Source organism: Cydia fagiglandana, chromosome 16 (genome assembly GCF_963556715.1).
Source record: "Cydia fagiglandana chromosome 16, ilCydFagi1.1, whole genome shotgun sequence".
In the NCBI taxonomy this organism is placed as follows: Eukaryota; Metazoa; Arthropoda; class Insecta; order Lepidoptera; family Tortricidae; genus Cydia; species Cydia fagiglandana.
In genome coordinates this window covers 8,808,091-8,820,102 of record NC_085947.1, presented here as the reverse complement: position 1 = coordinate 8,820,102, position 12,012 = coordinate 8,808,091, and the positions used below count along the sequence as shown (strand labels likewise).

The 12,012-nt window shown below is 37.3% G+C and overlaps 1 protein-coding gene across 2 annotated transcripts in view; it reads left to right on the top strand.

Annotated features, from left to right (window-relative positions):
* LOC134671913 (semaphorin-1A) overlaps positions 1–12,012 on the top strand; it is a 421,041-nt gene that overhangs the window by 392,439 nt on the left and 16,590 nt on the right. For both annotated transcript variants that reach the window (XM_063529776.1, XM_063529775.1), the window contains exons 3-4: positions 3,722–3,830; positions 8,650–8,845. In XM_063529776.1, the coding sequence (XP_063385846.1) occupies positions 3,722–3,830; positions 8,650–8,845 (305 nt within the window). The remainder of the gene's footprint in view (positions 1–3,721; positions 3,831–8,649; positions 8,846–12,012) is intronic.

The window sequence follows — 12,012 nt, the reverse complement described above, 5'->3', positions numbered from 1 at the left end:
CTAGCCACAAATTGGCTGCCTACTCGTTATTGTCGGTAAATTAGAGACATTTCCCGTTTCTTCGAGAAAGCCCCTCTGGTATTAGATGACAAAGAAATGCATTATTCGCACACAAGATATCGAACTAACGCGATCGTGTGCTCGAGGCATCGTAATGGTATTATGGTGAAGGTTTTGATCACCAGGGGGAGACAGTTTTATGTTATGCGCTTTATAACTTTGGACATGAATTATAGTTCTAACACAGGACTTTTTCACCTTCAATATATAAATTTGGACGTACTCGGTACTCACGTCCTGTAGTTATACCCAAAAAATAACACTAAAAAAAAGATATAAGTATATCCGTTTTATGTACTCGTATTGCACTCTGTAATTATTCGGCATTCGGGCTAGAATTCTTAATTGAATTTTCAACACTCTGTGTCACACTCTTTAACGGTAACCCACACAGGTAACCATATCTACTACGTCGTTTTAGGGATTAGTACCTAATTTATCTACTGATATAAAGTACTTAAAGTGTTTTAGCACGCACATTTTGCATACGTACGAGTATATTGAGGACAGTGTGGACATCTGCTGAGTTCTTTAAACTGTTACAATGTTTTTTTTTACTGGTGCTTATTGTAAATATATATAATACATACATGTATTCAGAATCGATATATACTTCTACTTATAAAATTACTATGTAGTAGGTAGGCTCAATGTCCAGCTTGTTTAATTTTCCACGCCATAATCGGTCGTCCGCTGTGGGACAAGTTGGTAAAAGTTCGCTGATTAAAACCGCAGACACCAGTTTGTTCAGGACAATAGACGGAGGCAATGGCTTAAACCAAACTAGTTTTTGTTATAGGCTTTACATGTCGTTTATCCTACTAATACACAAAGTGGCCAAAAAAAAGTGCATTCGCCAAAAAAAGGAAGGTTTTGGGATTACATACTGAGCAACTTTAACTATGGGACCAACCCCGAAATCGAACTAGCTTTGTTAAAGTTAATATAACTTATATTTCCGGTCTTAGAAATTAATTATTCAATACCAAAAACAAAGTACCTAATCTTAAGACTAGTAGGTAAGTCGTAAGACTATGTTAAATATTCATCTGCTAAATCTCAAAGGCATTATGTAAGAAAGTACCGGCTATTTCGAGACTTATAATTGGGGAAGTTTACGCCATAATTTCTTTAAATTATCAAATTTCGTGCCAAATATCTTAATTAAGGTGAGAAGAGTTTCGCAATTATGTCGACGCAGGTATGCTTTGGTAAACTTTATGAATTGCTCTAAGTTTAGTCACTATTCAGATCTATAGGTATTGTACTTGGAGATATTTTAAACTTAACGACTAAGAACAATAAATTGTCTCGTACATATCAACCTACAGGTTACCTAGTTCTTTTTAATGATCGGCATGGTATACCTATACACATTGGGTTCTCGTAACTAAAACAAAATGAAGTCAAGTAAAGCCTGATAGGTTACGCTTAAGGAACACTCACTTTGAACAAACACGAACGAAATCAATCTCAAAAAAATCAAAAATTTATCTTGAGTCAATTTGCAATATTCTAGAATCGGTATCGGTAAAGTGTCATTCTATAAAACTTGCTAACTATGTAAACAAAAGTCACTAGTAAATTCATCATTCAGAGACAATTTCAATATGACCAGTAATACATGATCATTGTTAAGCGGAGTTCAGTATAGTATAAAAATTTAGTTCCAGTGAAATTCCGCAACAGGCGCGTGATCATATATTCCTGGTCAGGCTTTACAGAGCCTGTGGCCTGTCATTAACAAGAAAGGTCACTATTGACAATGGCAGATGATATCCATAACAAAACCAAATTCATAACCTGTTATTACAAACAGAATACGCCATATTACGTAAACCGGGTAAAATCTTGAAATATAGTTATTATAACTTCACCAACTACTTGCTTGTTTTCATAATTACAGCTCCCATGACATCTACCTATTTGAAACCTTAGAGTCCTTATACAACTCTCACCAAAGGCTGCTCACAGACGAATTTAACTCGGCTGTATAGCGCAGTTCCAAAGCCACTGAAGGCAACAATCGTTCCAGCAAACTTCACCTGAAATCTCCAACTCCAAGTTGTTCGATTAAAACCACGAACAAACATTATGCTTATAACTTTGAGGCCACATGTTTCCATCTTAAAATGAGCTACCACGTTCCCCGAAATAAACATAAACCTGGGATAACGAGGTGTTCCTGTTGTTTCGCGAGAGGTCTACGTGGGCTGGCCGAGGTCTGGGCGAGCCTATTAGGTGGAGAGTGGCCACGGTAACAACTCCGTAACGATTGTTTGAAGAAGCCTTTTTAGAACTCGAGAGACGCAGTAAAGAAAATCCTTTTCGACTTTACTTGATTTTATTGTTTTAGGCCGTTGCTAAGCAAGCAGGCGTAATGTCATTTAATTTATTTTTTGAACTAACGAGGAGTCCTTGTTAGCAGGCGTGGCTCACTCCGCGATTTCGTCGCTTTGCTACAGGTAGCTACAAGTACATCCGTCCCACACCAATTTTGGTGGTTAGCCATAAGCCGCGCGTGGCGCTGTCGCCACCTAGCGGTCATAGGTATCTGTCCTAATCGTAACAGACGCGTTTTTTAAGAGAGTGAATCTTCTGTACCTAGTACTATTATTGATTCTGTGTTGTTAGTCCAAAAAATAAATTAGTCCTTGTCTGGGACTATCTTGAATAGCTGTCACACCGGCGACTAAGAAGCGAGTAGCTTACGTTAGGAATATATCTATCCTAACATAATAAAAATACTCCAATGTAAATAAAATATACAGTGAAACCTGGTTAATTGGCACCTGGATAAATGGAAAACCTCAATAATTGCAATCAAAAGTCCGGTCCCGGTCCCTTCAGACCAAAAGGCCTCTATAATTGAAATTTTGGAACCTCTATAATTGCAATTTAGATTTTAGTGCTTTTCGTAATTTTGCCTCTGTAATTGACCACATCGCAAATTAAGACCTCTATAATTGACACTGTGCTAAAAAAATCCGTTATTTTTGCTCTTTTTTTATCTCTATTATTGAAACGAGTCTTACTTATTACCTCTGTAATTGAAATAATGTAGTTGTAGACAGCAGAAACAATTTTTTAATAGCAATGATAATTTTATTTATATCTCCATCCAGAATTCAATTTATTTATTGGGTATCTATCACTGGCCTGTAGTAGGTGAAATAGTTTTGATCAATAAAAAACAAAGTATGCTTTTTACATTCTAATAAAACTTTATTCTACAATTCAAGGGAATTTTTTAAACCCAAATGATAAGAAAATAAAGTGGTAATTAATGTAGTGTAAAAGTGCAAGTATAGAGAAAAGCAATATATAGACCAGAAACCCAGAACGTAAGCGTGTAAATCTACTTTAAATGGTTTTTTGCACCTCCATAAAAGAAATTTGTCAGAACGCAACCTCTATTAATGAAAACCTCTATAATTGACACAACAATTTTTTGAACCTCGTTAATTGACACGACCTGCTTAAATGAAAAACCTGGTTAATTGACAAAAACTGGCCGGTCCCTTGAGATTGCAATTATCCAGGTTCCACTGTATTAAATGTATTGTGTCTATCGTTAATCAGGATCACTAATAAGTAGTTCATACTACTAGCAAGATATTCCGTTTCTAGTTTGTTTATCGATTTTGTTTGTTTGTTTCAGAAATGTGGTGTACAACCTCAGTTTGACCGACTTGACAGAACAGCGTCGGCTGGTTTGGTACTCGCCGGAGAATGACGTCAAAATGTGTGTCGTTAAGGGGAAGGACGAGGTTAGTATTTAATATGTATTTATTTAGAGTTTAGAGTTGCAATATTTTATTATGAACATACCTAAGTTTTTTTCTTCTGACGATAGCTACCGCGAAATACAGGACATATTTTTACACTTTAAAATATTAGGCATTTTTATGAATTTTACCTACAATAGTTTTCGTTTATATACCGCGCGATATTACGATTTTCATAAATCCATCCTACCAGCTAACGTAAAGAAACAAATCAAAAAATTGCATAAAATTACTTTGCACTCTAGAAAATATATTGCAACTTTACACACTGATTTCAAAGAATAAAGTGAGCCTCCCGTGCAGGTGGTGAAGATTGTTTTCAAAATAAAATTCTCAAGAAATATTTTTCATTAATCAAAGAAAGTATCTCCAACAATTTAATCCGGTAAAATCCTGCCACTGCAAAATTGTTTCCGTTTTAAACAATGTACCTTGGGTGCAATATCGTTACCTGGCGCCACCTTGCGTTGAATAATTGAATTTAGAACGACTCAGCTACTCGGCACCATAGTGTGACGTCATATCCGGGAAACGACGACGAATACCGTTGGCTTACTGCAGCAAGTACGGTAGTAAGTTTTTTATTAACTTAGTTTTTCAAGTGAAACAATGGGATAAATGTTTACTCAAAGTAAATATTCAGCCTTTTAATGTTCTTTTTACGACTCCTAGTTCATATTTCATGTAGAAAGAAAATAAAGACTCCGTTTGCGTAATTATTGTTATTTACGACGTTTGCCGTAACCTACTGAAAGACCGTAAATAAAACTGCTGAACAAATGACGAGTTACTGACGAAATACATCCCATTGACTCACTGTACTGTTTACTAGTTGAATAAAGCTTCACAAAAACAAAGGCCTGGAGGCGGTCGCCGGCCCGTATGGAAACTCCGCCGTGCGCCCTTTACGCCGTCGCTCCACAGCTGATTGCTTAGCGCTCGTGGGACGGTCGGAAATTCATGCTTCAATTGCACACGACCGAGGCCCGTTTACTTCGCCCTAAGCACTCGCTAGACGTGCGAAGACTTCCGTCGATCTCTAACCAGATTTGGCCAGTTTAAATCCGTCCTAAGGCTTCGATTATAGACGAACTTCCCAGTTGTGAAACACAATCTTCAACAATTTGACCGACTCGAGGGAACTTGGAATTAGGTTCTAAACACAAACGTTCTAAAATTCAATCGTCGTTCGGTTCGGGTTCTTGTTTCGAATTCCACGCTCAGTATTCACAGAGTGTTCTGAATTCGAAAGTTGTAACACACTGGCGGAGGAACACGGTCCGCCGAGTGGTTGGTGCAAGCGTGGAATAGTGCGGCGAAATGGGAACAGTTTCAAGGATCGGAACACTCCAAGCTGTATAGGTAACACGTATAGGACGGAACGAATCGTTGTGGGATGCGTTCAGCTGATAGCTTGCGTAATGGACGCAGCTGACGCTCGTTCAATGCGAACATTGAATCACTATTAACGCTTTTGAAGACTCACCGCTACACTATAGAGGGACGAAATTTCACAGAAAGTTCCATTGACATAGAACTCTATTCGTTCTTGTACTCGTTGAACAAACAATAGAACCAATATTGCTTTGAGGCACACCGTTTACTAAATTCGCTCCAGTAAATTTTCAGTACATTCTTCAACGTGATAAAATATGTAAGTACGAAAATATGGACTGGCTTCTATTTGCAGCTGGCGTGAATAAAACAATAGAGGTATTATGTAGCTAGGCAGAGGAGTCAATAAGTTTCTTAGCTAGAATAAGCCAACTGAATAGCTATTGTTCACAAACACATGTTTGCAGTGGGCTGCGGCAACCGGCATAATCTCTATTATCTCAATTTAATATAGCATGGATGTCTTCATTGTTAGGGATTACGGTTTCAAAGCCGTCAGATTCGACGGAATAATCTCACGACATCCTGTATCGCCTACAGAAGGTGTAGCGATGCGAAACAAGTTGCTTTATGTTAAAGCAACTTATTGTGCTAGAAATAAACACCTTTTGAGATTCCAAATTGAAGAATGCTGATGCACAAAATTACTATTTGCTAAATAGTAAAGCTAAAAAACCACCTCGCAGAGTAGTAGTTTGTATGTAAAATTGTCAGTACCGAATGTAATTTGAATACGTTTAAAACTTCTAACGTTCGCATAATAGGTATTTAAACTAATTTTGATGCGGCTTCTTCCATTTTCTTCGTCTTTCGGCGAACTAATTTCCGGACTAGTTTAAATTGGTGGGTATCATCTAGTTCCATTTAGGTTAACTACTCTAATTTGAACACAATCTGCTGGTTAATATATGTAGTTTAATAAAGCATTGTGGAACAGTACCTATATTCGTTTTAGAATGTGCATTAACTATCTATATGGGTGTGTAAAAAGTAGCATACATATTGTGAATCTGAAACGGCATTGGCGCAGTTGGTAGGTTAATAGACTTAATAGGTTTACTAGGTGTATATAGTAGGTACTCTCGCTCCATCTAAAACGTAGACTCTAGTGTGGCATAGGTACATTTATGATCATACCTACGGTTGATTGCATTCCGTTAACTTTCAGGTATAAAAGTGTTATTTTTCCTGATTTTGTATTCCATTGAGTTAATACATTATTACGTTTCAATGCTGAAAACGTTGTCGTTGATCGATGACGCGTATTTAAAGTGACATTCCATTTCCAACTGCAGCTGCAATACTGTTCATTTTACTATGGAAATTGACAATGACAGCGACGCGTTTCAATAGTAAAATGAACAGTATTGCAGCTGCAGTTGGAAATGGAATGTCACTCTTACGTGAATGGCAGATCTATCAAACACTCAGCCAAAATGGCTGTAGCCGACTGCCCAATGTCAGCAACGAACGATAAGATGAAGCGGGGTATACCGTAAAACGGGGTGAGTAGGTTTCGCGGGGAGAGGTGGGTTATGAATGGGGAGAGAAGGTTTGAGACGGGGTGAGAAGGGATTTTAAGGCTACTGCTACAAAAATAATGTATCCCAATTTAAAATGGAGTTATAGTAATACGCATAATAAAAAAAAATCGATCCAAATATCTTCCAAAATCACCTTTGTATGAACACCCCTCTCACCCCAGATACGAGGCACTACGGGGTGAGGTGGGTTTTCCTCTTTATCGTCAAAGTTATGAAGTGAAACTACACAAAATAAAATAAAAACTAAAATACAAATGTCCGGAACTGAATGGTGTATAATATACACAGTTATACGGTATATAACTATGTATATTATATACCATTTAGTTTTCATATGTCAAAATAAAATGTTATCGCGGTTTGAATTTCAGTTTTGACCCTACTCACCCCATTTTACGGTAACAATAGTCTCGAAATATTTTTATTTAATGAGCCACATGGCACATCGTCTACCCCTTAATATTATTCAGGCTTTGACGCTATCAACGTCAACTAGCATGAATGGCAGCTCTGTCAAACACTCGGACAAGGTGGGTTATCTGCCTAGCCCGATGTGGGCAACGCGCCATGAGTTGAAGCGGGGACCGAATGTAAACTAGTCTGGGTTCTGATTTAATGAGTCACAAGCACTTTACACTATTTAGACACTCGTTACCTAGCTACTTCTATACGCATATACTCGTAATGGCCGTTTTTGTCTACGTGACAGCGTGATAAAAACGGTGTCCGTCACTTTATATCCCGCGGAGTTAAAAAGTGACAATTACTCGTGTTTTATCACGTGGATAATGCGATCCATAATAGGCCTACTGTTTACGTTAAAAATTTTCGGACAAGCTCAGCCGAACGCCGGATTAGGGCAAGCTTATTGAAAAATCAAGTCGATATGTCAAACTCACGAACATACGCTCAGTATCATGTTTCGACTCAAACTTTACAACTCAAATTTTAGAAACATTTAACATTACTGTTTATGCAACTTTAAATTAATTGTAATACAACCGCTCCATGTTGTTGTAGAGACCGAACTCCAAAATCCGCTCATCTGTCAGTCCCCACGTATGAGTTATCCGCATAGGATTACGACGCAGACATCTAAAGGATGGAAATGCAAATGCAATCAAATCATCTATGCACGTGTCGATCTATCTGCCACGCCTTACCTGTCTTAGCTTACATTTACCTATTAATAAACACCTACTAACATTAATTGAATGGTGTTGCAATATTGATGCTATTGCTAATAATGAAATTTGTTTATATTCGTGACAGCGTTAATTTAAGAGAAAAAGTCACAATGAAACGCCGGTCGTCAGCAACCAAATCGTAACTCATGAGAAAAAAATAGTTAATCTCTATTTACGAGTAATTTTACTTATACTTTTATTTAGGTACCAAAGAGATATAAAATTTGATTGGTGTTAGTGATTCTACGGTAGTAAAATTTTTTTAGACACTTCTGAAGTTACGATGTTATTCGAGTGTTTATAGTGCACTAAAGCAACTCCTTACGATTAACTTGCGAGTACCTATATTGGTTTATCATTTTTATAGACTCTTAGGTTATGTTTTAAAAGTCAGTCAGGCGTGGCTCACTCCGCGATTTCGTCGCTTTGCTACAGGTAGCTAAAAGTAGGTACATCCGTTCCACCCCAATTTTGGGGAAAACCATAAGCCGCGCGTGGCGCTGTCGCCACCTAGCGGCCATATCTGTGCTGATCGTAACAGACGCGTTTTGTTAGAGAGTGAGTCGTCTGTACCTAGTATTATTATTTATTCTGTGAGTCAGTGAAGATTTTTTTTACCTGAGGTACCTATATGTAGATGTTACTCGCATTACAAACCCTCAATGTTGTTTTCAGGAGAGTTGTCAAAACTACATCCGCGTGCTCGTGTCCCTGGGCACGGGCCGGCTCCTGGTCTGCGGCACCAACAGCTTCCGGCCCTTCTGCCGCGAGTACGGCGTCCAGCGCGACTCGTACCACATGGAGAAGGAGAAATCCGGCCAGGCGGTCTGCCCGTACGATCCGGAACACAACTCCACGGCTGTGTGGGCTGGTGAGTTTTTAAATCTTTGTATCAAGTGGGTAACTATTATCAGCGATGTACTACACCTTGTTTTTTTATTATTATTTATCTGATTAAATTAATAAAACGTATGTTGAATACATGGCCCCATAAAGCCGACCACTGACTAACAGTCCGCCGGACGATATCGGCCGGTCAGTTGTTCGGAACTGTCAAAATTTTGTTCTAACTGACAGGCCGATATCGTCCGGCGGCCTGTTAGTCAGTGGTCGGCTTAAAACTCAACAATGAGAATCATCAGTTGTTAAAATAAAATCTACTAGTTGACCAAAATTTGACGTAGGTCAAATCATATATCAGATAATTATTATACAGTGTATGGAACAACTTTTTACCTTTGTATCTTCAGTGTAGCTAAATACCAATTACCTGCCGTTTTTACCAGAGATGTTTCACGAACAAACGTTTCAACTTTATCGGATAGTCGAAAACTGGTCGAAAATTTCAGCTCACTTCATAGCAGTTCGCACGTCCCAGTGCTAATGGGGGATGGCGGACCGTGTTGCGCTAAGCGCTCATACCAATTAGGCCTGTTCTCGACAATCCTACTATGGGAAGCTTAGATAGGCACTGCGACAGAGCCGAATAGGAACTAGTTGGTTGTTGGTGATCCTACTTAGCGGGTTATCAATTTCTAACGGAGATTTTAGACGAATGGTTTTGAATGCGAACTGTATTGAAGGTTGCATGTGTTGTGTGTATGCTGGAGTAGGTAACCCTGCACACCTGTTTAAATTGGCATAGAGACGGTTTGTTAATATATTTGTACTGCTTCTGTTGTCACTTGTAACATTAATATATTGCAAGTGACACCACGTAAACTAGTGTTAATTATCAGACTCCAGTAACTCTGCTAAATACCCAAAATCTTTTAATAGACAGTCAGAATTAAAACAAGTACCTACTCATTTTTGGCAATGTTCGCATCAGAACTGTACAAACTTAAACCCCCTAATTCCCCTATTGACCTCTTTAGTGAATATTACCTTACTAAAAACTATCATATGCAAAGTTTCACACAAATTTTCGTGAAAGGGTATTTTATTACCATTCATCAACCTTCATAAGCTTTTGCATTAACACAAATAGTGCCGCAGGTTAAGTTTTCCCAAGAGTACCCAAAAACCATTAATATTCAGAAAAAAATATCTGGCTTACAATAAGCCACAGAGAGCCCTCAAGGACATACGCGTCTAGGATACTCATATAATAAAATTCCATTGTAAGAAAATTAAGGAAAGGAAAATCTTTTTTCATATCAATTGAACCCACTTTCACAGTCTACTGGCGCACAATAGGCCCTCATTGTTGCATTGTAAGGAACCCGACATTGAAAAGGAATGCTCCTACGCTTCCCAACGTGACTACACTATCGTATGTTATAACTACGAATGTTCTAGAAACTGGCAATTTTTAAAACTGGATTCTCATGCATAAAGCTTTGACGGACATGCGCGGGAAGATATTTCCAACTAGGATTTTCTCATGAAATTCTGAAAGATTTATACAGTTCTCGAGCTCGCACTCATCGGAGAATGCTATTTTATAACGGATATCCCAAACTTCGTTAAAAACCGGTTATTTGTACGTTTCGCAAAATATCTGTCTGAAATAAAATCGAATAGGATTAAAAGTTTGTAGAGCTACATTTTGCGGCAACAATAAAATTGTATTGCTTATTTTCTGCAGATTGGTTCCTTGTTTGAAACTTTTCCTTGTCAATAAAACACAATAATGTTGACGTTTAACTCTAGTTCGTTTCTATGTAGTAATAAAGGCTGTATTACTAGTAGAATATTAAAGTATTCGGTAGTATAAGAGGCTACTTCGCCGCCATTTTGCGATTCGGTTGAGTATTGCGTGCCAACTGCTTGAGTCTGCGAAGCGATCGAACCGTATAATGGGTGAGCTGACTCAGCTACTCCTAATAAGCTGGTTTATAAAGTGTACAGACCATGAGAATGAGACATGAGGACATGACACTAATAAACCAGTATTATCAATTATCATAAAAGGGATTTTCTAAGGGATTATAAAAGCTCCACTTCAGTAAAGTTTGGAAAAAAAGAACCATTATTTAATATTTGTGATTAATATTTGTATATGTAAAACATTAATATACATATATGTATAAGAGAAGCGCAGATATTGTTATTTTTTATTATAAAATTCATTTATTGCATCTTTTATGCACTTTTAAGCTGCGTGTACATATTAAGCCTCTTTTTATAGTAATATCTAAATATATTGCATTAAAATGGTGCTTATATTATGTAAGAGAATATTTGTAATTAAATACTTAGATTTTAAAAAAACTATTACTATTCGTATTCGATTTCAATAAATCCTGGCTATATATTAGATAGATGCTTACATTTTCCAGATACAAAATACTTGTATACACGCGGAAAACACCATCAATTACCGTCGATCTGTCCCTTTGTGCAATCTTCCTTGCATTAACGACCCCAGTAAAATTCGCACCCATTTATCACGGGAATCTGTTTAGAAGAGACGTGTAGAGTTTAATAATACTAAGTAATCGGGCATTGATGGAATAAATAAATTTGCTTAATAGAATTCCGTTCAACAACCGTGATCGTTAGATATCAAATATTTAAGTTAACGAAGAGTGGCAATACAATTTAATTTGTAACATGAAGGCATATTTATGGGTCAATTGGATTAAAATATATATATTTTTTTACTGTTTTAGTTACACGGAATTAGGTGCCTATATTTATTTAATAATTTGATGTTTTGTATGTTGTGCTTTTCATGAGCGAATGTAAGAAGCATTTCGTTACATAACCACACCTTAGTAAGGATGCGGTGTGTTTTAACGAATTACCTTTGTATTTCACATGTAGTAAGTATGTATTAATCTAGACCTTTTCGCATTCGTTATTAGATTGTTGTCTTTATTTGATTCTGTTCGTGTATTGTAAACTGTGTAAGATGTGCAATAAGAGTATTGTATTGTTGTTGTTAAAATACCACACACATTGTGTCTTGCTTCAGACATACATATACCTAACTCTAAAGGAAAAACTCGTTTGTGTAATGTCTGCCACTCTTCCTGTTGTCTGTTTCCTGTTCTACTGCAATTATTTCATTTTTCCTTACATGCTGCATCT